This window comes from Python bivittatus, unplaced genomic scaffold (assembly GCF_059951505.1).
Source record: "Python bivittatus isolate LINGU-HERP-01145 unplaced genomic scaffold, Pbiv_v1 ctg000690_np1212, whole genome shotgun sequence".
Taxonomy (NCBI): domain Eukaryota; kingdom Metazoa; phylum Chordata; class Lepidosauria; order Squamata; family Pythonidae; genus Python; species Python bivittatus.
Genome location: NW_028277096.1, coordinates 4,870,714 through 4,896,761, shown reverse-complemented (window position 1 = coordinate 4,896,761; position 26,048 = coordinate 4,870,714). Strand labels below are relative to the sequence as shown.

The window sequence follows — 26,048 nt, the reverse complement described above, 5'->3', positions numbered from 1 at the left end:
CTGTTTTGAATTCACAACAAAAACCTAGACAGTAGCCAGCCCACATGGTTTTCTATCCATGTGGTTTTCTTGGTAAAGATACAGCAGTATTCATGTCCTTTTTGAGGTTCGACAACCAGAACTGTGCACAATATTCCAGATGCAGTTGCACCATTGATTTTTATAAGGACATTATGATATTGGCATCTCTATTTTCAATACTGTTTAATATCCCTAACATACTATTGGCCTTTTTTACAGTGGATGCACACTGTGCTGACACTTTGATTGAACTCTTTCAATTAAGTTTGTATGAGTAATTAGGATTTTTGACACCAATATGTATCACTTTACATTTGAATGACACCTGCCATTTTGATGCCCGCTCCCCAAATATGCAGAGATTCCTTTGGAGATCTTCCCAGTCCCTTATTTTTTTTACCACCCATAACAGTTTAGTGTCATCAGCAAACTTGACATTTTGGAACATTGGTGTTGGAGAAGACTCCTGACATTACCATGGACAGCCAAAAAAACAAACAAATGGATCATCATAATGGACATTAGCTCTCTGAAAAAGGTTCAAATACCAGGAAAGATGGAAGGAAAGAGAAGAAGCAGCAGCAAGATGTGTGGACTCAATTGCAGTGGCTGTGGGTATACCATTGGAGTACCTGAAGGACCAGGTTAGGGACAGAACATCATGGAGAAAATCTATCTATCCTTTGTAATTATCAAACCCATAAATCACAAGTTCATTTTTTTTTCCAGCAAAAAATTCATAAGGGGTTTCCAGTCATTAGTAAATGTAGTTATTGTCCTTTCTCTAATCAGACAAGTCAATTTTGCCATTTCTGATAATTCTGTCATCTTCACCAGCCATTCCTCCATTGTGGTATTTCATAGTCTTTCCATTTTTGTGCATATTATAATCTCGCAGCAGTTATCATATATAAAAACAACATATTAAAGTCTGCCAGTGTAGAGAGTAAGGAAGATGACCTTGACAGAGATAGGCCAGATTTGTTACCAAGATGACAAGGAGAAAAACACGGCCTAAATCGAAAACAAGCCGAAAGTATGCGTAAGTGGCTCAGACAGACACCTCCCTAATTCACATGGGTATAAGAGGAGGAGGCACAGCACAATCAGACTTGCAAGATTTATAGCAAATCTCAATAAAAGCCTTCCTGTGGAGTTGATTATGGTCTGGTGTATCTAGTGAGGCTGATAGCCAGTCAAGCCTTGGGGGTGCAGAGAAGACTATTCCATAAAGTGGGGGTCATAACCAAGAAACACTGCTTTCAGGACCCCAGTAATTTCATCTCGCTTATGTTGGGGGTAGATAACTTCCCCTATAGGACAGGATGGTCCTACCTGGGGAAGGCAGTCTTAAAGATACCTAGGAGCCAAATCACAAAGGTCAGAATCAACTCTGAATTGTACCTGGAAACCTACTGACCATCAGTTTAATACCTATGGTATTAGTGTAACATGTATGAAGCAGCTCTTACCCACCAGCATGTGGGCAGGTGCATTTTGCACCAATTATTATTTCTAAGTGTTCCTCAAAGATAGTCCAATGTACAGCACATTGCAATATTCCAACCTGGAGGTGATGAGAGTTTAAACTACCATTGCCAGGCCTTCTTATCCCATATATGGCTACAACTGGCACACTAATAGAAGTTGGGTAAAAGCCCCCTGGCTATATCTCTGCCTGACCAGACAGCAGCACCAGGAGTTCGGGAGTTTACCACTCCTCTTACAGGGATGGCTACAGTATTATCTCCAGAATCACAGGCAGTATGCTTCTAGATACCATTTGCAGGGGACACTGTCGGGAGGAGGTTATTACTCTCATGTCCTGTAGTATTTGATAGTGTCAGTTTGGCCACTATAGGAATAGTACTGATATAAGTATTGTTTGATCCAACATAATTATTCTTATACTTTTATTTTTAAAATGCTGTTGAAAGCATCTTCTTGTGCTGAAGTTGTTTAAAGTTTATTATAGTGAATATTACTGTGCTTGATTACAAGACTGGAAAAACCATTCTGTGACACCCATTATAGATGTACCATTTATATTCTTCCTTGAAAGCCCTATGGTCAGAAAGTTGGGACATATATCATAAAGATAAATAAATAAGTATGATAAATATTGGTGGGGGAAGAGAAGACTCCAGACAGATGGTAAATGTAGAGAAGAGGTTGGGTAAGAAGAGAATTTTATCACTGTGGCCTTAGATATATTTATTCTGGCCATTTAATACTATACAACTAAAATCCCACCTGACAAACTGAAGAATGGAAGAGAGCTTGTAAAAGCAGTTTTGAAAAGGAGGAAATAAATTAGACTAATCAAGACAAAATTATGAAGAGGATAAGAAAGAGCCATTAACTATGGCAGGAAGATAAGAATGTTGATCTATTACAAGAACTTAATGGTTGGGAGCCAAAAAAAAGCCTCAGTGGTTGTAAGCTATAAACACAAGCAGCAGGATGATAAGGTAACATATGAAATAAGCAATATGCAAAACCCCCTGTAGACAATTCGACCAATCAGTGAGACCCAGGCAAGAATCAGCAAAAATACAGAAAGGCTCTCAGGAGTGTAGTTGTTGTTTGTTTGTCTGTCTGTCTGTCTGTCTGTCTGTCTGTCTGTCTGTCTTTCTTTCTTTCTTTCTTTCTTTCTTTCTTTCTTTCTTTCTTTCTTTCTTTCTTTCTTTCTTTCTTTCTTTCTGTTTTGCTGCACTTAATTTAATGGGGCAACTGGAAATAGAATGTTAATAAGGACAGCCACATCTAGAGAAATCCAGCATTTATAGGTTGGGTTGGAGGGAAGGGAGAACAGATGCCTACATCTACCTGGACTGGAAAGGCAGCTTTTGTGAATACATACAGAGAAATCTCATGTTTGGTTTAGTTTCAAAATCAGATGCACCTGAATAATCAACAAACATTATTTAAAAACCCACATGTTAAAAAGCACTTTTTGACTGTTTTGTACATCTAGCAGGCAACCATTTTATTGAGAAAAATCCTTTCCTATTAAATTGGTGAATTGGACAATCAAATGTCCAATTGATGGTAGATTTCCTTTCATCATCTCCAAACCTTTGCCAAACAATCACAGAAAGCTGTCAACGATAAGAAAGTTCTAAGTACCTTGCCAAAACTATTACTAAGCCTCCTGCTGTAGACTAGCTAGCTATTAACTCTATACAGGTTAATACTGAGTGAGTGAGTTAAGTGCCATTAAGTTGCATTTGACTTCTAGTGACAGTATCAACAAATGTTCTCAGACTTCATCTGTCTCTAGTTATACCTCAGCACTCTTCCAAGGACATTCTGATAGTTTGTTTGATCCCTTCCATCCACCTTATGTCATGTATACATTTTCTACTACTTCATTCATTCTTGCCAAGTGTAATCATTTTTTATTGTCTATCATCCATTCACATCACATGCCCCAAATATGGAAGTTTCTGCTTGCTGATCATAGTTCCAAAGGAGCAGTCAGCCGTTATTTGGTAACAACATGACTTTGTCTAAGCTTGTAAGCTTAGACAAAGTCATGTTGTTACCAAATAAAGGTTGACTGCTCCTTTGGAACTATGATCAGCAAGCAGAAACTTCCATATTTATTCCACTTAGAATTAATTAATGAAGAAATGCTAAAATATGGATCCATATTTATGGATTGGCTGTGCAACTTGTTTAGAGTGTGTATGAAAATATCTCTGCCTGATGATTTGAAGAATGCTGTTTCTTCTGTGCAAATGGAAAGGTAGCAAGAGAGAATACAAAAATAATAAGGGGAATAATTTGTTAAATATGTCTGAGAAAGTGTTTGGCAGAGTACTGATAGAAAGGGTATGAATGATAACAATGGACTAAATTTGGGAAAAGTAGGGTTAGGGTTCTTACAGCTGGGATATAAATAGTTGTACATAATGGTTGGAGGAATCCCCTCTGAACTTCTACAAAACACTGAAGATGCATGTCAGTGACATGGGCAGTACATCAAAAATTAATTGAAATTCATATCCAACACATAGAAGATAATGTAAAAAAAAAAAATCTGACAGAAAGAGTATGAGTGGTGATGAAGTGCAGTATGGTTAGAGTTCATAAACTAGGTTGGGTATTTGTGATTCAGCCTGTTAATGAGAACCTACCCATTGCCTCATGCCATAATATGGTTTATTTGGGCATAACATGTTATATGATCACAATAGTTCTATTAATAATCTGAGTTCATCAAGTGGTGTGAATCCAGCCAAGGAATCAAAGCAAACACATTAACCAATGTCAGCACAATAAGCATGTGATTTATGTTATTTAAGGAAGCAATCATAATAATGCATGTTCCAAAAAATTGAGAAATGAAAGGATCAAGAAATTACAGTCATGGCACCACAATAGTTTCTTAAGCCTGTCTAGTAGCTGGACAAGTGTTTTAGGCATGAGATTGTGCCAATGAGGTACAGTATAGCCTTTCTCCTTTCCAGAACTGGGAATTTACTGTCATTTGTAACAACATAAAGAAAGCATGCAGAGTATGATGTGAGAGATTGTGGGGAGGCTAGGAAAGGATGAAAAAATGTAGATATAAACAATTAAGACATAGCAGGCAAATACATTGCCAGCTTATCTCATAAACAGCAGCTTAGCCCAAGCAGAAAAAAATATGGGAAGAAGCATTTGAAATAATTCAAAGAGACTATCTTAATTAATTCTATAAATGAGGGCTGGAAATTCCTCTTACAATTTCCAGGACTCTGAATTTACCCTAGACTAACATTAAATATACTCTACTGAAATGTAGATAATTCTTGCTTCTTGATTTTGACCAGCTGCATGGGGTGTGACATGCGGCTTTTGGAGTTCTTTCTAATCCCTTTACCAGCAGGGATGTCTTTGTTTTCCTCTCCTGTGCAATAAAGTAAAGTGTTGTATTGATGTGTGTGTTTCTTCTCTCTCTTAATGTTGTCTCTGCGTGTATTTGTGTGTATATGTGTACTGGGATGCACTGGGTAGGGGGCATATGCACTGGGGAAATTGGTTTTTTCTCTACAACCTCCAGTTTGATACAGCACATTTTCAGACTCAGCTTTTCTTTTGCCAGCTTCTACCCTCCACACCACATTTTGTCCCTTTTAGTTTCTGAGTAATCGTGCCAATGGACAGACAATGAGTCCTGACCCCTTTACATAATCCATTTCCAGCCTTTCATTGGGTTGGAAAGAATAAAGAGGGTCAAGGGAAAAGTGCAGATCAACACTTTTTAAAAATATAAATGTTAGCAAAACAAGAAGAAAAACATTTCTGAAATCTCTTATTATCAGGGTGGCAGCAGTGATTTTTGGGAGTTGCTGGTATTTTTTCTTCTAAAACACAAAGTAATATTCTTTATGAAAAACCCCTCTGACTTCACTACTTTTCTTTTTGGACTCTTTCTTCTGCCACAGTGCATATGGGATTGTGTCATGTACCCAAGACATCAATGGCAATGAAAAAAGAGCAATTGTGGCAACAGGCAATAAGCCTCTATCAATAAAAGACAGGCTTTTGCTCATCCAACCTCACCTGATACAAGAAAGAATACGGCTCTTGTCCCAGCATGAGCAGCAGCTGTCTTGATCAGGACCAAGGGAATGTTAGTCCGACCTTACCTGGCCTCCAAGAATAAGGACTGGTGGAAGTTGCTGGGCGTGGGAGGTGTTTTATCCTGATTGAGATCACTATTTCCTGCTACTAATAAATGAGATAACTATCTGTTCCTCACTACTGTAGCTAACAGGCGATCATCTAGGCAGTAGCAAAAAGTGTTTGAGGGGGCTCTTTGGGAGTTTTGCAGGTTGCCCACAGAGTGGCTATGGTGCTGGTGAACACTTGCTGCCTGCATATGTGGTGTATTAAATTACATGGAAGGAAAGATTCTCACCCAAAAAACTTATAATCTAAAATTGAACCCAGAGAAAGATGAGGGAAATGAAGCAAGGGTAAATAAAGCAATATGCTGCTTCTTTTGTTGCATATGCTTAAGTTTTAGTACAAGTTAAAATATTAAGGAGCACGGCCTCTTCCATAAAGAGCTTAGTGAAAAAAGGCGGCCTTAATGAGGAAGTAACAGGACATAAATCCTGAGATAAGGCATAGCAAAAGACTAAAGTCTTTTGAGGGAGCAAGAAACCTTCAGGTGATGGAGATGGAAGTGAGAGTGGAGCTGGAAGAGTGAAGGCAGTTTACTCTGATCCTTTAATCAGTAGGAAATCTGAACTACTGAATCCTATTTAGTGGGAAATCCTACTGACAACAGTCATTTGCTGTTTGATCTTAGTAATGGAGCAAAGCTGGGCATCTCAGGTCTATATCCTGGAAAAATCCCAGGAAGCACTCTTTTTGACCCTAGATTCTCAGTATGTGCTGAATGGATACCAAAACCAGTAAATTGAGTGTAATTTATCTGAATGTTTATCATGCTGTCTTGTCAAGAAAGTGCCAGTCAGTTGATATTTTGTAGCTGCCTGTTTTCTGTGTTGGTGTTTCTCAACCAATAATGCCTTCAGTGGGACATAACTCCCCAAACTGAGAAAAGTATCAAAGAAGGAGACATGGCTTATAAAACCAGCTAGGACAGGACTGGCCTCATGGTGATCAATGTCTTCTTGTATTTCCCCCTGCCTAAAATAAATTATAATAAGAATTTCTTTGAAGCAAACTTCTCTTGCCTTGAGAGATCTACACAATTTGTAGGCCAGTTTCCAATGTTCAATTTGGGGAAAAGAAGATTGAAAAAGTGGTGACCTCACAGCTCCAGATACATTTGAACATCATTTACATTCTGGATCAATTTTAATTGGTTTTTCAGTTAAGAGATGGTGCTAAAACTGCTCTGATCACCATTGTGGTTGACCTATGGAGGAACTGAATAGGTGGAATGTGACCCTGAACTTGGTGTTTTCCACATTATCAACAATATTCTTTTGGACTACCTGGTGGAATTAAGTCTTGGGGGCACTGTTTTACAGTGATTCCAGTCCTACCTATTGAGATGTCCAGAAGATCATTCTGGAGGACAAATGACCTATGGCATTCCATAGTAACCATGTTGTCTCCATTCTGTTCATCGTCTACATGAAAATGCTTCGGAGATCATCTAGAGCTTTGGATGGGATGACACCCAGATATATTGCTGCTCATTATCTCACTCCAAAGAAGTAGTCAGCATCCTTGAATATTGACTAAATCAGATGAGTAAGGAAGAAATAAGCTGAAATGAAATCCAAACAAGTTAGAAATGATGCCAGTAAATAGGAAACTGAACTCAGAGGATGAGATTCAGACTGTTTTAAATGGGGACACACTCCCCTGAAACAGGAGGTTCATAGTCTGGGAGTGTTCTTTCATATGTAGCTGCCATACTGGATACACAGGTGGTAGCTGTAATAAGGAACACTGAGCATCAGATGAGATCCTTCTTGAGCCAGTTGGATTTGGCAGGCTATCCACATTCTATTACCTCCTGTCTTGACTATTGAAATGTACTTTATACGGTGCTATGCATGAACAGTGTCTGAAAACTACAGTTGATGCAAAATGAGGTAGCTCAGCTGCTAATTGGTGCAAGGTGTTTTCAAATGAGGCCTGTACTTAAAACAGCTGCACTGATAGCCAGCTTTAGGTATTGGTATTAACCTATTGAGCCCTAAATGGTCTAAAGCCTGTCTAAGGAAAAGCCTCTTCCTTTATCAACCTGCTCGGTTAAGACCCGAAGGAGAAGGCCTTACGAAGATACCTGCGCTGTCAGAAGCCTCTATTTCTGACATATGACAGGGAACCTTCCTGTCAGGCTATGAAATACACTCCCTTGGAGTTGTGTTGGGCTCCCTCTCTTTCAGTGTTTAAATCTGTAAGGATGCATCTTCTTTGCCAGGCTTTTCTTATTATTTTAGTATTTATCTTGATGACTTTAATCTGCATTTTTAACTTTTTATATTTTTTGTTCCAAATTTTGTTAATTGCCTTGAGTGCTCAGTAGAATACACAGAGGAAATATTTTCAAAATTGTTGAATTTTGTTGATGTAAAAATATTAAGAGGATAGAGAGATGAAGTTTAAGTTACATGAAACACAGTGTCCCTCAGATACCATGTAACACATTTTGAACCTCAAAATCTAAGGTATGACAATGCACCAGAATAATTCAGTAGTTAAAATGCTGAACAAAGACCTAGAAGGCCAAGATTCACGTCTACCCTCAGTCATGAACATTCAGCGGGTGACTTTGGGCCAGGCACACTCTCTCAGCCCAACCTTACTCACAGGATTTTTATAAGGGAAAATTGAGAAGGCAGAATGCTATGTATGCTTGCAAGAGGAAATGTGGGATGTATTGCAAACATTTTACTTAAAATACTCATCCACCAGGAAAGAAATGGGGTATCAATGTCCCCTTGTACAGTAGGACTTCTTGGTGGATTCTGTCTTAAAAACACTTTGATTTCCCACTCATCTCCTTACTGTTTTACAGCCATTCCTGAATGTACCTCCATGTGAACATTGTTTTGCACTTGTAAAGGGGGTAGTGGACCAATTTGGAGCATACTGATTATCCACTTCCAATGGGACTGGGGACTGGTTTCGAAATGGAATAACTTGGTCATCTGATGGATGACCATTGCCAAGAAAGAGACAAGGAATGTGCAATCCTCAATTCAACTCTCTGCAGCCTTTCATGCTAACAATCATGGTATGTTTCTGTATTAGCTCCATGAAGTGCGGGTTGAAATGGCTCTACTCCTCTCAGCTGGAGTGATTGCTGAGAATGACATCAAAGAATTGGGTCTTATTTATTTATGCAGTTTATACACCACTCCTTTTCTGGAGGCTCTAAACAGCTAACAATACTAAGCAAAAATTAATACAATTGCAATAAATCATTCTGATATGCCATAATTTGAGAGTAGAATGATCTTACTTGTCCCAGATGCCTTATAAACAACCATATTTTTATGGCACACTGCCATTTTTATGGCATTTCCTCTGCTTCACAGATCTTACTGGATGGGCAGATTCAACTCAATGGTGGTGGTCACTGAGTAATCCAGCCTCTGAGCCATGTAAAGCTTTATAGGTTACAACCAGTTCCAAAAGCTAATTGGAAATCAGTGCAGTTCCTGTAATAGTGGTGTTATGTGAACAAACTTCACACACCCATAATTACCTAGACTGTTGCATGCTGCCCCAGCTGAAGCTTCTGAATGGTCTTCAATATACAGTCAGGTCCAGAAATATTGGGACATCGACACAATTCTAACATCTTTGGCTCTATACACCACCACAATGGATTTGGAATGAAACAAACACAATGTGCTTTAACTGCAGACTGTCAGCTTTAATTTGAGGGTATGTACATCCAACTCAGGTGAACAGTGTAGGAATTACAACAGTTTGCATATGTGCCTCCCACTTGTTAAGGGACCAAAAGTAATGGGACAGAATCATCATCATAAATCAAACTTTCCCTTTTTAATACTTGGTTGCAAATCCGTTGCAGTCAATCACAGCCTGAAGCCTGGAACGCATAGACATCACCAGACGCTGGGTTTCATCCCTGGTGATGCTCTGCCAGGCCTCTACTGCAACTGTCTTCAGTTCCTGCTTGTTCTTGGGGCATTTTCCCTTCAGTTTTGTCTTCAGCAAGTGAAATGCATGCTCAATGGGATTCAGGTCAGGTGATTGACTTGGCCATTGCATAACATTCCACTTCTGTCCCTTCAAAACCTCTTTGGTTGCTTTTGCAGTATGCTTTGGGTCATTGTCCATCTGTACTGTGAAGCGCCGTCCAATGAGTTCTGCAGCATTTGGTTGAATGTGAGCAGATAATATTGCCTGAAACACTGCAGGATTCATCCTGCTGCTTTTGTCAGCAGTCACATCATCAATAAATACAAGAGAACCAGTTCCATTGGCAGCCATACATGCCCACGCCATGACACTACCACCACGCTTCACTGATGAGGTGGTATGCTTAGGATCATGAGCAGTTCCTTTCCTTCTCCATACTCTTCTCTTCCCATCACTCTGGTACAAGTTGATCTTGGTCTCATCTGTCCATAGGATGTTGTTCCAGAACTGTGAAGGCCTGGATGTCTTTTAGATGTCTTTTGGCAAACTCTAATCTGGCCTTCCTGTTTTTGAGGCTCACCAATGGTTTACATCTTGTGGTGAACCCTCTGTATTCACTCTGGTGACGTCTTCTTTTGATTGTTGACTTTGACACACATACACCTACCTCCTGGAGAGTGTTCTTGATCTGGCCAACTGTTGTGAAGGGTGTTTTCTTCACCAGGGAAAGGATTCTTCGGTCATCCACCACAGTTGTTTTCCGTTGTCTCCCGGGTCTTTTGGTGTTGCTGAGCTCACCAGTGCATTCCTTCTTTTTGAGAATGTTCCAAACAGTTGTTTTGGCCATGCCTAATGTTCTTGCTATCTCTCTGATGGGTTTGTTTTGTTTCTTCAGCCTAATGATGGCTTGCTTCACTGATAGTGACAGCTCTTTGGATCTCATCTTGAGAGTTGACAGCAAGAGATTCCAAATGCAAATAGCACACTTGAAATGAACTCTGGGCCTTTTATCTGCACATTGTAATTGGGGTACTGAGGGAATATCACACACCTGGCCATGGAACAGCTGAGAAGCCAATTGTCCCATTACTTTTGGTCCCTTAACAAGTGGGAGGCACATATGCAAACTCTTGTAATTCCTACACCGTTCACCTCAAATTAAAGCTGACAGTCTGCAGTTAACGCACATTGTGTTTGTTTCATTCCAAATCCATTGTGGTGGTGTATAGAGCCAAAGATGTTAGAATTGTGTCGATGTCCCAATATTTCTGGACCTGACTGTAGAACATGTTGCAGTAATACAGCTATAAGGTGGCAGAGGCACTAAGAGGTGGTGCTTTGGTCTTTTGGCAGTTATGCTGCAGGGTTCTGCAAGGTACCATTTTATCTCCCTTGGTATTTAAAAATCTGTACTGTGTCTATTTCTGTTACATTTGAGCCAGATGTGTATCCTGATGCAGTGGTGGGCTGCATGAGGGCAAACACAGTAAAGATTACTCCTCCTAAGACTGAGGTCTTGTGGGTAGGTGGGTCATACCTGATCTGGGGGGGGGGGGAGAATTCTCTTTGCAGGAAATGCATGTAATCTCGGGATGACTGAATATTTAACTTTGTCACTAGAGGCCCAGGTAGCTTCAGTGGCTAAAAAGCTCTTATAGCAAACTTTGACTAGTATGGCAGCTACCATTTATCCTGAATAGAGATATTCTTGCCTCAGTACCCCACATATTCATAACTTCAACATTAAATTACTGTAAAGTGATCTGTGGCTCCCCTTGATAGTTATCCAGAAATTGCAGCCAGCATAAAACATTATGGTTAGCTTACTTAGTACACACTAAGCATTCTCTGATCTTATCCATTACTGTTGCTATTATCATCAATCCAAGCTTCACTCAATTTTGAAGCTTTCTGATGTGTCTTTGATTATATTTCTTATATTCTGCAAGGAACAAAAGAGAAATGGGAAAAAGGGAGCATAATGGAAAGAATTATGGGTGGTACCTTTTGGGTGTTGCCATGATCAATAGAATTCATCATTACTTTTGCAAAAGTTGGAATCTACAATCAAACCAGTTCAAAGAATTTTAATATCCATCTGTTTACAATAAATTGTAAAATAAAAGAATATATGAAGTACATACAGTATATTTACATACCTATATTTATTTCAAATACTTAAAACTTTTAAGTAAAATATTTTTCTATATTATTTGTGAAAAAATATGACTTTTTAAATGGTCTCAACCTGACTTCTCTATACATATTCTCAATTCCAATTTAAGTCTCTTTTTAAAAGGCAACAATTAAAGTTTAGTATACTCTAAGGTATCTTTACTCACTTCTTGGCTTATAAAAATGAAACAGCTCCTGGCAAACTTTTTTTTTTTTTTACAGTTGTTCTTCAATTTTTATTGCAACCTGGGTGCTTACCAGGTCCCCTGCTAGGGGGAAAAACATGTTCAAAATTGCAAATACACACATACACACACCAATTTCACAAACCTTTCATCATTCTTGAAGTAGAGGTACTAAAATATATATTAATTAAAATATATTACTTATAAGCTCTTAAATTGATTTTCAATCATATCAAATGTATTGCATGGGGGGGGGGAAGAAAGAAGGAAAAAAGAATATTCTCCCTGCCACAATCTCTTAATTTACCTAAATGGCTATGTGTAGTTTCATTCCTGCAGGATACAATGTGGAAGTCAGAGAAGTGTCTTATCTTCAGTCATTCTAACAGAAAGAGAGTGCCTTCTACCTTGGCAAACTCTCTCTCTCACACACACACACAGAAACACACATACACTTTAACTTCAGCTTTAACACCAGTTTTGAAAAATGAACCTTGACAGAGATGAAGATACTTGGTGGCCACCAGGCTCCTGCAACTCATTTATGCTGCCAATCTGGCCCCTCCCTAGTGCCATACCTCAAAGCTGGGGTCAGCAATGGACTGCGGGTACCAGATGATGCACATTTACACAGTAATGGACCCTGCCTGCACTGAGGAAAATACTGTCCCAACTTGTTTTTCTCATTGGTGAAAAAGCACTGAAAACACAGTACAGTGATTGATCACACAGAAGACAGGTCAAATGCTTCAATTTCATTCTTTGCATTCTTACAAAAGATCCCAGCTCCACCAGACTCAAAATAAACACACATCATTGGTCTGATAAAAGTAATACTGCAGCAAGCAAAGTGGCCTACTGATGGAATATGAAAAATGGTCTTGTGGTTTGTACCCAAAATACAAATGACAGAAAATACAAACTACCTGGGCATTTTTAATGGCTTCTAAAAGCTGCAGTACCTGACACCAGAAGAGAAAGATGTAGTGTACACTGCAATTCACAGGCACATAGACTTTTCTTTCTCAAATTGAACTATAAACCCAAATGTTTGCCAGGGTGTTAATTTGGGGTGACTATATGTTGAGTGATAGCTGATTCACTCCACAATTCCAGCACAAGTTGCATCATTAAATCATCTTAATTCAATAAAAATGATGCCTCCGTGTCCCAAGGGCTTATAATCGGAGGATGAAATTAAAGAACTGGTAACACAGACAACAGCCATCTGTAGTGCAATTTAATGGGCCAGCTAGAAAGCATGGCCTGCTAAGCTTATAATTACCCATCTAGAAATCCCACCTCAACTTCTTTGAGAATCAAGGCTGCTCCCACCTTCTATTTTAACCTTGCATGTATCAGTAGGGTTTACAGCCAAGTTCCATGCTTCAGCTGTTAGGAGCGTTGTTCAAATTCCTTGCACTTCATCCAAGTACCCTTTCAAAAAGCACTTAAGTGCAAATTTGTTTTGCATGGACTTTCTGTTGACCAGAAAACACTCCGTTTGGTTTTCTACTTGAACTTCCACTTGAGTACACATGTATAAATTCCTTTGTAGTTCTACTTAAGAAAACACTTACCAATATAGAATATTTCCTATGCCCAGAATCATCACAAATATCTGCTTACTATAAGGAAGGGAGGAAGGAAGGAAGCAAGTTTCATAGAAAGAGGATATCAGATGCTGTTACAGATGTCAGATATAGCCCAGAAGATTCAATTCACTGTTTCTGTTCAGTTTCGAAAGGATTATGCAGAACTTTCCAGATTTACCCAATCCAGCGCTCTCCAAATATGCTGATCACTTCAATTATCGCCAACCAACAAGGCCAAGGGCACAGATGTCCCATTTAACTGTTGAATACTCAAGGCTCTGTGTCTCAGGCCCTGTAAGCCCCACTCATAAAGATACAACCAAGTACGCATGGTGTTTCAGCCAAGAGAAATTTAAGAGTCATGTTATGTCATGCCCTTTTGGCTCAAGGGCAGACTGAGTTATTTTATAGCAGACAGGCAGATCCATCCTGCTCTAGCAACTGCATGAGGATGAAAAGTGAAAGTAGATGCAGCAACAGCTTTACCCTTATTTTAGCCAAAAGAGAAGGCTTTCTCTTTCCATCAGCTGAATATTGCTTGGCTTGAGTGAGGTGGCTGAATCAATATAAACTTTTCTCAGTGTTGCTCCATTCAGCTGACATAGCACCCTCTGATAAACTAAGGGGAGGGTGATTATAATCTGCTCTTCCATGCCCCTTTCTGCAAAACAATCATTAGCCACAAGATAAGCCATAGAAGATGCTTAAAACCCTTTTACATGGCAGTAATGTTGGATCTAACTACGGGAAACCATTGGCAAGAATTACAGTCCTCATTCAGAACTTTGGAACCTAGAGAGAAGTTGTGGTTCTTGGCTTTTCACACAGCCTTAGGTGCAATTATGTTTATTTTAACAGCTAATCTGTCCTCTTACAAATTTTCTAGCTATCTTCTAGCCAGCCTTATGTTTGTAATTTGTTATCAGTAAGAGGCCCTTAATCCAGTGGATCACTGGGCTGTCTCAGGGACCCCCTTATCCAAAATTTTCTCTGTTTGTCAGATCAAAGGAGCTCCTCCTTAAGATCACACCCATATGAAGACAGATGGATATAGCCCAGGCCTTTTCTGTGGCAGCCCCCATCCTGTTGAACAGGTTGCCCTTGGAGATGTGCTTGGCCTGCTCACTCTTGGTGTTTTGGGAATCTCCCAAGGCCTTCCTTTTTAATTGGGCCTTTGATCATCTTTCTGCTTAGTGAAGGAATGACTGTCACTGTAATGACAGTGTACTATAGAAGGTAACTTTTATGTCAGATTTTTCTGAACATTGTTCAGAGTCTTTATAATGGTATATAAATTATCTTAAGTTAAAAGTAAACTCACTGTGATACATGAGCCTAGGGCTGCAAGTATGAAATGTGCTTCTGCCTGCTTTATGGTAAAATGTCCCTGCTGAAGGATGCTGGAGAATTTACTCCTCAGGCACATGAACACTACTACTATCAAAATTCTGCCCCCTAAGAGAAACATTCTGTTCTTCCCTGCGGGAGTTAATGGCTACTAATCAATTCTGAAGGAGAAAGGAGAAAAAATCTGAGGCACCATTGTGAATGGGAGGGGACAAATCTTCCATTAATTATGCTAATACATGAGGCAAGAATCATAGTTTGACCACTCACTTGTATTCTATAAAACTCAATGGGAACCAGTAAGCCCATTTTAGTTATATAACTGCCCCTTTGATGTGATTCTCAAGTATGGTAGAAATTTGAGATGTTGGTAACAGGACAATCTCAAAAAATGAACATTCACTACTTGGAAGGTAGAACGACAATGGAATAAATAATTCAGTTGCAGTGTGTTTAGCTCCGAGTGAAGGCTCCAACAGAAATTGGATTAAAAAGCCAGAACTGGTTGGATACTGTTAGGAGAGATTTGGAAGGCAGGGGCTAACTATTAGTCCACTGATCCATCACAATAAAACTTTAGTGACATAGCAAATCATTACTGAACTCAGCCTCCTTAATAGAACATGAAAAGGTAGCCAAAGCAACATCATTGTATTAAAAAAAAAAGATCAGAAAAGAAAACAGTCACCTAACATTTTCCTCCAGTTAATTACAAAAGTTTTTACTACTACACATAATAATTGCTGAGGAAGAATAAGCATGGTTTCTGCAGAAGAAAGTTCATTTCACTAATCTTTTGGAGTGTTGAAAAGCATCAGTATATGGATACCAGAGATCTTCTGCATTTTAAACTGAAAGGCTGAACGAAGTCAATAATTATGAGTAAGATCTTGTTAGTGGATTAATATTTGGTGAAAGAGCAGGAAGTGGAGAGTAGGTATAAACAAATCTGAGGAATATGAATAAGGGAATTCCCCAGGGTCTGTGCTTTTTAGTATGTTCTTATATAATCTGTATTTGTTTCCCTGATTAGTTATGGCTGAACAGTAAATTGCTCAAGTTTTTAGGTAACACCAAAAAATTCAGGAGATAAAAAATTCAGCTGTAAAGAGCTAAAGAATGACTGGAGGCTTAAAGCAAAAAATAATAATTAACACAACCCTTCCACAGCAGAGTTACAGAATCTGATAGGACCTAGGTGGAAAAATTATCTTGAAGTCATGGTTGATAGCTTTATGAAAATGCAAAATCTGTACATCAAATATGAAAAGAAGCTAATTTCACTTTAGGAAAAGGTCTGAAATGAAAGCTAGGTCCATGACAATTTAGTGTGCCCTCATCTGGATGCCAGGAAAAGCTGCTGACTAGACAGCTAAAGGACAAAAGGCTAGAGTTAACCTCTTGCCAGTGAAATCCTAAAAATATAGACTTGTTTTCTTAGGGAAAAAAAACAGCTAAAGGATGAGGATACCAGTTTATATAATTATGAATTGCATGAATAAAGTAGGTAAAGAAAAGTGTAAGCACTAGAAATTCATGCCATCTTTAACTTATTTACTTTGATTCTTAATGTAAAGAAGTATCATAATTGAATTTACCTAAATTCTTCTCTCTTCCTAGTTCTTACTTGTTGATTCTATTAAAATATATGCTTCCTGTGGATGTTGACCACTCTTTTACCTATGTAATTCTATAAAGCACAATGTATACTGATAGTACTGTATAAATACTGTAGATTTAGAACAAGCAAAAGAATACATGGCTAAATTACAGAATTGACCGATACAAGATGTGATACTGCCTTTGATGCCTTCTTCAAGAGATAATACAAATTCAGGGAAAAGAATAGGCCTACCAAGAGTTGCAGTTGTTAGGGCACACACAACTGGAAAGAGATGTGACGTCCATACCCTACCAAGAAGCTGCTGAGAAGTATCTGGCAGACCATTATTAAAAACAGGAGGCCAGATCATGACTTAAAATCATGAGGAAAAATGATTAAATTCCTGTAGCACTCATTGCAGTGTGGTATTCCCATGATGAGATGAGTAATAGAAACGGGCAATGCTTGCCGAAATGGGTAATGGAGCCCTTGGCTTTCCTCCAAGCAACTCTAATTTGTTCAAAATACAGCTGATACACATTTTTCAAAAGATGAAACTGTCTCAGGCCACAAACAACAGTATCAGCCTTTATCTAAGATGAAGGATGGAAACTGGAATGATATAGTTCAACTTGCAAGGAGAGGGTGTGCCTTGGCTGAACCATCTTTTCCTGCTCTTATCTTATCTTAGCAAAGGGGAAATGCTGTACCTATTATAATCCTTCTAAACCATTGTTCTTCTCTTCATTTATCTCTTATAGCTTTTCCTGTTACTCAAACGGTGATACTTCATCTAAAAACCTGCACATTAACTGGGGACTGGGGCCCAAATTGCCATGTACAGTTTTGTAGTTATGCTACCAAACTACAGTGGAGACATTGAACAGAGCTGCAGAGGTCTCTAAGTATCTCTTACTCATTATAAATCAACCTCACAAAAAGTGAAATCTAGAGCTGGAATAAATTATGCTGGCTTCATCAAACCTCCATAATTTAGTCTGTTCCTAGTGGTCTTAAGAGTGGAAGGAGACATAGGAAATCCTTCCATACTTTGAGAGCTATCTTGGCACAACCCTGGCAAGCCTGACAAAGAGCACAAGGCAGCTCTGTATGTTCAATAAATCAGGAGCATGAAACCTGATTACTGTGTAATCTTTATAAGCAATTAGTTTGAGTCTCTGGTAAAATAAAAGTGAATAGGGGTGGGGGAGGGAGAGGGGATGGCAAACAGAAAATAAGGTGTCAAAAAGAGTAGCACTAATTTTGTTTGCCTCAGGTTCCATCCTGAATGTTTAAGTTCCATCCATCACTGACATTGCTTCCTACAGATTACTTCCAAGGAAATACCCATCCTTCTATAAGGGAAAGCCGTGTTGAGAAACTTTTTTTTTTTTTAAACATGCTGATTCTGAGCAGGATCAATTCTGCCTCTAAATATAATACTCCACACCGTTAGGGTGCAACTGCAGAATATACACAAAGGAATAATGAGCCCTCACTATCTTTTCCAGCTTGAAATCTTCAATTATTCAAGAGTCAGGGCTTACTCCAGAAGCTGACTAGCTGACTCAAAATTATGGCCTGATGTTAAAAAACCTGAAGCATTTCTCCTGCCCTGTTCTATAGCATTTACCTCAATGAGACATTTTTCTTCTGGAAAAATAAATTATCTGGAGACTGGGACCAAAGGAGTTTGTCTATGCTGCTGCATCTTGACTAAAATTCAAAGGCCATAGCATACCCATTCTTGTAAGGGTTGGAAATGGAAATCATCATTGCTGCCACTGAATAATTCAAAGCTATAAACTGACCATCCCCACCAAACCCCATTCTGCCCTGCAAATCCTGATGATCTGAAGAAAACTACCTCTGCCTCTCCTCAGGGTGATTAAATTTTTCTTTAGACTAAACAGCAACACTACCAAATTCAACTGTGTGGTAGGCTAACTGCCCACCTTTTGATGCTCCTGTTGCTTAGGGCTGCTGATGTATAAGTCTCAGCTGCTATGTTTCATTAGGACATTTGGCAAGTCCTTTCAAAAGAAAAACATGAAGGCCAGGATGGCAGCCAGATGGGAAACAGAGGCATTGATTGTGAAGAGGGACTTACTGGGCCCGAGTTCTGCTACTGTAGGACAAGAGGCAAAATGAACATGAAGTTCACATCCATAGATTTATCTTGAGGTTGGAAAAAATAATCATTAAGACAAAACAATGCAACGTATTTACATGATTCCTTAAGTGCACACACTTGTCCCACTGGTTCAGCCATTCATCCAAGGTGCTTTCTTCATTCTCGAGGAAACAAAGTAGATGTGGAGTGGGGTGGAGTGGGACTCTTGACTCAGCAGCATGCCCCTCCTGCTCCCTAGATGAAGTGCCATCTAGCAAACCTGCTACCGCACAACAAGGCAGGAAACACAGAGTTTGGAGGGGCCAATACAGTCATCATGACAGAAGGCCCCGCAACCCTTGCACACAATCATGGCTTTCAAGCGACAGTAGCACTTAGAGGGCAAGTCCTCCAAGCCACCATCTTCTGCAAAAGCCTGGCCACGGAGGGATTGCCCATGGCTACCAGTATTTGCTGACTGGCTAGCAGGGATGGCTGTCACAGTTACAGAGAAGGACACTACATCCCCCATGTGGCTGGGGTCTGATAGTCCAGTCAGAAGAGTTTCTTGATGCATGTCTGGAGAAGTGGAAACATTAATCGTGCCACTGTAGCCTGGTCCAACAAGCTGTGCAGGAGCAGGGTTTCCAAAGAGCTGAGGAGAGGGTGAGGGTGATAGCAGTAGGGGCCGCTGTGGGATGGCATTTGCTGGAGCACCAGTCTGAAGCTCCCTACTGCAAGGTCTCATTTCTCCTCTAACTGCCTGGGCCACTTGTTCCTGGGCTGCCTGAATAAAATATTTTGCTGAGCTGCTTTCAGCATAATCTTGACCTGCTGAGAATAGGCGAATACTTCCTTCTTTGTGGCTTACTCCTGCCTGCTCCAGTTTTACATTGGGAGCTGCCTGTCTTCCTCTTCCTCCTCCTCCTTCATGAGCCAAAGATTCCTCTTTAACCTTGAGATGTGCTGCTTCATCTTCAGTCACATCACCATCTGTGTCTCCTTCATCTTCGCCACTGCTGCTGTCACTGTCATCTCTAGATGTTTGCTCCTGTTCCTCAAATTTCACCAGGGGCCCATCTGAGCGCAGATGGCTCTCTGGGGGCAGGGCAAGGTTTCTTCGTAGGTTCTCGGGGCAGCGTCCATAGGTAGAAACATTCAGGAGGTAATGGCCAGACATGGCAGGCTTGAATGTCCTTCTCCCTATGAAGCCCAGTGTGAAACTTTGGCTGGTGGAGCTGCTCTCTAATGGGAAGTGTGAGGGGAGGAGGGGAAGACATGGAGGGGGAGAAGGGGCAGGAGGGAGGCTTTGCATGGGGACTTTCTGCATGACAGTCTGGAGAATATGTTCCTGGGCACTCCTGCCTGAAGTTTCCTGGCTGCTGTACAGGTCTGTAGGTTTGCTCCACAAGTCCTGCCCTGGTAAAGAACATAAGGGTGGAGGATCTTGGGACTGTCCACAATGGCTGAGGCTTGGCTTCCCACTTGCTGGGAAGGTGATGAGCAGCTGCCCTTCCCCTTCCCTTGGAGGACCAGGCCTGGAAACAATTGTGGTCTCTTTGCCTTCCTTCACAGGCAGTGTAAGAGTCTTAATCTCAACTCTTGTCAGGGGCTTTGGGAGGATCTGCTCCATTGGAACTTCTTTACCTTGCAGCAGCTGAGCAACCAGGGGATTATTAGCAGGAATGCTGGAGCTGGCCTTTACTACAGAAGTACTTCCACTTGAACCTGAGGAGCCTGGGGGGAGTTTAGGGCTGTGGGCTACCAACAAAGTGTTATGGGAAGAAGAAGAAAAGGTGGACACGGGCACAGTGCCAGCCTGAGAAGAAAGAGGAGGGGGTGCCTTGAAGGGTACAGCCGACACCAAAGATGCAGAAAGCAAGGCATTGTCTTTGTCTTCTGAAACACCTGTGTGGGCAGCAGAAGCTGTTTTGGATATACTTTTGCAGTTCATTCCAGTCTCAAAGCCACAGGGTGTTCTTGTGACCTGGTTAAGAGCAAGAGGGTTATTTCTAAGTTTTTCCATCACTGAAGCAAGATCCGTCGTTGAGCCCAAAGAAGCTGTGACATCCTGAGTGGCAGGCACAGTCAAAAGTCTGGGATTTGTACAGCTGACATTCCCTATTGCTGGTTGTGAGACTGACGTAGCCTCCAGGCCTGGGTTGCTGCTTGCAGTTCTGGATTGTGCTGGGGGAGCCGGCTGTAGCTGTGCTCTAGCAGCACTGCTTGGGGCTGCTGGTTCTGGAGCTGGGGAGTCTGCTGGGGAGAAAGGGGCTGGACAAGAGGGCAAAAACCTTCTTGGACTTGTCCTGCTTCCAGAGCCTGCCATGTCCAATGTAGCTCCATGAGGCCTCCCTGAGGGTGGACTGCTCCTGTCATCTCCTTTCCCCCCTCCTGGCCCTGGGCCCGGGATGGCTTCCACAATGGAGGCAGCAGCAGCAGCAATGGAGGCTGCTGTGGCTGCTTCGGCAGCAGCAGCTGCTCGCTGGGCCCTGGCCATCCTAGCCCTGGCTTTGATGTCGGCCAGAGTTCTGGCCCCTGTTCTCCTGATGATTGGGAAGGGGGGCCTGGGAGAGACCTGGCTAGGAGATAGTAATGCTGGAGATCCTTGGATCCTGGAGACTTGGATCTGGAAGAGAGGAAAGCACATCAATAAATGGGAAGGGAAAGCACCTCTCATTCATGTTTCTTCTCTTGGAACAAAGCAAGAGATTCAGGGCAAAATGGGCTTCATGAGTGTCAGTTCCCAATCCAAGGAAAACACTCATCATCTTCTTGGCAGACAGATGGAGTGGAATATATTGAACTTTCTTATGCCTGCCTCTTCTTTCAAGAGGCTGTAATAATGAATAGAAGGTACCGCTTTCTGGAATGTGAGGAGGTGCAATAGCCAAAAGTTTAGAGTATTGATTCATCAATCTCCATACTGGCAATTTTCCAGTATATAGTTTGATTGTTCGTTCATTCATTCATTCATTCATTCATTCATTCATTCATTCATTCATTCACTCACTCACTCACTCACTCACTCACTCACTCACTCACTCAAATATAAAAATAATGAAACAGTAATTAAAATCCCATTAAAAAATTACACACATAATCCCTGCAGTCAATGAACCAACTCAAATGGCCTGGCTGAAGAATAAGATCTAGACTCCTTCCTCTTCATCCATGGGATCCCTCTTAAAGTGAGATTATCAGTGGTGAAAGTTAGGGTGTTATTCTAACACTCTAGTGCTGAGTCTCCCAGATCAGAATTGCCCAACCTGAATTCATCCCACCCTCATTCTGCTTGCAAAGATTCAGCCAGCCAGCAAACTGCAGTGACAGATGTTCTCTCTCTTTCAAAATAGAGAGAAATATAGAACAATGCAGGGATTGCGACACAGGACCCTATCAGCCTGCAGGAATCACAGGAATATAATGGAATGAGCTTAACACAGAGGGCAACTTTACCCTGAGCGGAGGGACTTTTGGCATGGGCGCGATGGGAAAGCACTGCGGTGGGCCTTGAAAAGGCGGCCTGGTGGGGCACTTCTCCGTCACATGGAGCTGTTTTTCGGGTGTCATCAGTGCTTCTTCAGGAATCTCTGATTTTCTCTTGAAAGCCCGACTTCCGGTGTCCATTTGTTCTGTGCCAGTGGCAGGAGCCTCCTTTGCAGAATTCTCCTGAGATTCTACTTCTGGGCTTGGTTTAGTGCCGACAATAGCTGCATTCTTTGGTTTGCTTGGATTTTGTCTCACCAGGGACTCCAGGCAGGCAAGATGTGGTGTCACCCCTTCTGGCTCCTCAACTGTCTTAGAAAGCGTCTGAGGAATCTGGCTGCTAAACTGGGAGGAGGCACTGCTGTCAGAAGAATTTACAAGCTCTTCTGGCTTAAAGGCCTTGGGCTGCTCAATCTCCTCTCCTTTAGCAGCTGCTGTTACCGCTGGGAGGACCTGTACTTTTGGACCCACTAGAGAATTGGCCTGTTCTTTGTCGGGTGCTGCTTTATGGACTACTGTGCATTTCTGCAACTGAGCTGCTAGATTCCCAGCCTGTGCTTGATTCTGAACAGTAAGGATAGAAGATGTCAATTGCTTGGACTCTTCAAGGCTTAGCCCAGAACTAGAAGACAGGAAGAGAAAGCAGAGACTTTGGTAAGATACAGGGCAATCCTTCCCCTGTCATCATGCAGAGAGTGTCATTCAATAAGGAAATCAGTTGGAAGTGTCAACTCTTCATGGGGAAGCAACAAGTATTCAAGACTTGAAGCCTGTCAGAATATAATAGGTTAGTTCTCGTTATATAAGTTCCTAGCTTAAGTAAAGACCTAGTAGGTACATTTATGCAACATGCTAAGCTTGCTTTATGTTAATCTTGGCTAGTTTTTGTTTTGTGGGTTAATGTGTTGTTTGAATCTAGCCTGTTTCTTTAGATGATTGTACAATGTCCTATGCAAACCCAGGGAATGTGTTAATTCAGTAGCCAGGTTAAGAATGAACATAGACACAGAATGATAGAAAGAGAGAACTGGGAGAGAAAGAATCAGCATAATGGAAAATCTCAACTGATTGTCAAGTTAAGGGGTCTTTTTCTTCATTATGAGGAAGCAGTAACTGAGAAGCACCCAAGCTGGCATAGTAGATTAAAGGAGAAAAGACTAATCATGGCCTTAGGCAGGCAGTGGAGACCTCTTCCTTTAAAAGGGCTGTAAGTTCTGTCTTCCCTCTCTCTGTAGCTGAAATGGCAGTAGGAGCTCCAATCCTGGGAGCCATTTATCCTTATAAGAACCAGCATAGCAGAGCACTGCACTGCATTGGTCAATAGACCATTCTGTGAATAGAGAAGTCCTAGTTTTTAATATCTTCTCAGCTATGGACATTCTATATAAGAGACTGCTCTTTCAACTCTCAACTGAAATATCAGACACCTTTCCAAAATCATTTAAAATATTTATGGAATCAAATATTTAAAATGTTTTGAATATTTGGATAATTCATTTCTGAGTGGTGCAATACAAAGTAAAGCATTCCTCCAAAGCAGCCTTCCATGAAATTGTACAGTTCAGAGCCCAGGCCCACATACTGCCAGCTCAAGAGCCTCAGAAAGAAAAGAGAAAGGCATTTTGATCAGGCAGCACAAACTAAGTCCTTACCTCTGACCATAATAGCTCTCAAAGAAATGCTCTTTCCAAAGTTCCACTTTCTTCTCCTTTTCTAGTTCCTGCCGAAGTCTTAGCTGCATCTCTGGAGTGAACTCCCCTGCCACACACACAGAGTGGGAGAAAATAAGTTAGCAAAATACAGAAATATTTGCCTTTTCAAACCTCCATTCCTGCACTGGCTTTCCTGAACATAAATGTCCTAAACCTTCTCAAAAGTCACAATGTCCATATCTTAGAAACCTTTCAATTTTTTTCTTGGCAAAAGAGGTTGCTTTTGTTTCATTTATTGCTCTGGTCCCATGCTTCTCTGGGCAGGTAGTTCCTTCAGTAAAAATCTGTTCATTCTCACTAACACCTCAGAAGCCTAGAGACCTGCCTCTGGATGTCCTCACCTTCCGACAGCCGCTCCTTCCAACCTTGGGCAGCAGAATTAAAGAATTCATTGTTGAGGGCAGAACTGCTAAGCTTCATCAAGCCATCCAATCCAATCTGAAAGACAAATGGGATGAGATGAATAAAAAATAAGCTGCCAGATACTCAATGTTCCTCCAGAATTCATGAAATCAGGCAGATGAAGCCATGGGGCAATCCTAGAGAGGAATAAAAGAAGGAACTCCTTGGTGCTTTATCTTCCTAAGATAAGAAGGCCTCTGATAGGCCACTTTTAGCCTATCATATAAATGATTTGAGAATGATTGCTTCTTTGTGCAGAGACTTTGGAAACTGGAAAAAAAAAACGGGGAATAAGGGGCATAGAACAACACAGTGATTTTGTATACTGCATACATACAAGAAAGTACAGTATACATGAAAGCAAGCCCACACCTGCCCCTAAGGGCAACAGCTCTTCTCCATGAAGGCTTGGATGTCCTATTAAATATTTGGAGATAGACATACATGCACATGGGAATAGCTGAATTGGCAAGCCTCTCAATGTGACATTTTACTTCTTTGCACTAAATGCCACAACCAAGGCACAGTAAAAGTAATGACAGGTTGAAACTTTTATTCTCATTAAAAATGCCAAAATTGTAGCACCAGGAGCCTAAAAACAAGATTTTTTTTTAAAGAGCTCTAAACTACCACAGGATAGTTGCTCAATAGTGACAATTCTTGCTGATACATCAAAAAGAAAAAGAACAATTTTAATTCTGGGCCAAGGAAGCAGAAAATAAGGTGAGTTTCACAAATTGAACACCCATTTGCTAAACATGAAAGTGGTACCCAGAAAACAAATTTAATGAGTATTGGAAGCCTCAGGCCCTTACTGTCACACAGCCCAAGTTCTGCACAACAGCACTGCTATATAAAATTGTGGGAAGAATTTGAGCCCTGACCTGTTTCCTCCCCTCCCTCCATGGACACACACCTGCCTGTCCACCTCTGGCAGGAGCAAGAGCAGCTTCTGCTGACATTCAACTGGTAGCCCCATGAATGTGTGCTTGTTGATTAGAGCTCGCAGATTGGTGTTCACCAAGATGGATTCTGGGGTTTCTACATCAATTTCAGCACATTTTGTCCTCTTCAGCTGTCCTAAGAAAAGAGTCACCAAAGATCGTAATTAGAAAGGAGAGTTCTACCCACTTTGGATTTAGCTACAATCTACCTCTACTCCTCAGCAAGAATGGGAAAGTCCCTAGCCAGGACTGATACTTTAGTCTGGAATCCCACCCCATTTGACAAACCTCCTGAAGTAGGTTAATGCCACATGACAGCTCTTCCTCTGCCACACAGAAAGAATGTCAAAGGAAATAAGATGGATGGCAGCACTCACAGTCCACAACTAAGTCGGTGAAATCTCAAGGGAAGCCTGAACTCTTGCTTACTGAAGTGCTGCTTATGTGTGACGCCTAAAAAAACTGCTTCTGTGCAGTGCATTTCAGATACATCGTAATCCTTCACCAGAGACAAGAAAAGGTATCAGGAATACAGAGTACAAAATATTTGAGCTTGGAATACTTCCTGTGAGGTTAGAAAATCTCATCCTGAGCACAAAATAGAAAAGGAGCAGTTCAAGCTCAAAGCATTTCAAATCAACATCATGTACACCTCTAATTAGAATTATGTAATTCATTATTAGGAATATGAATTTGTTACAATAATATCCTAATATTACCAAAGCAGCATAGGGACATTTGTAACAAACAAGAACAAAAAAACTCCCTCTCATACTCAGCATAAGATTAATCTGGTTTTCAATGACTTTACTGTCTTATTTTTTATTGGTAAATTTTAATATTTAAATTTTTTCAGATTTTTTTA

At 40.8% G+C, this 26,048-nt stretch overlaps 1 protein-coding gene across 3 annotated transcripts in view; it reads right to left on the bottom strand.

Moving 5' to 3' along the window:
• Window positions 1-11,690: 11,690 nt before the first annotated feature.
• The window catches only part of ASXL2 (ASXL transcriptional regulator 2), an 81,732-nt gene continuing 67,374 nt past the window's right edge, over window positions 11,691-26,048 (bottom strand). For all 3 annotated transcript variants that reach the window (XM_088152249.1, XM_025177564.2, XM_088152247.1), the window contains 5 exons: window positions 25,156-25,319; window positions 24,179-24,275; window positions 23,778-23,883; window positions 22,096-22,747; window positions 11,691-21,265 (listed from right to left, as the gene is read on the bottom strand). In XM_088152249.1, coding sequence (XP_088008375.1) covers window positions 18,920-21,265; window positions 22,096-22,747; window positions 23,778-23,883; window positions 24,179-24,275; window positions 25,156-25,319 — 3,365 coding nt within the window. In that variant the 3' untranslated portion in view covers window positions 11,691-18,919. The remainder of the gene's footprint in view (window positions 21,266-22,095; window positions 22,748-23,777; window positions 23,884-24,178; window positions 24,276-25,155; window positions 25,320-26,048) is intronic.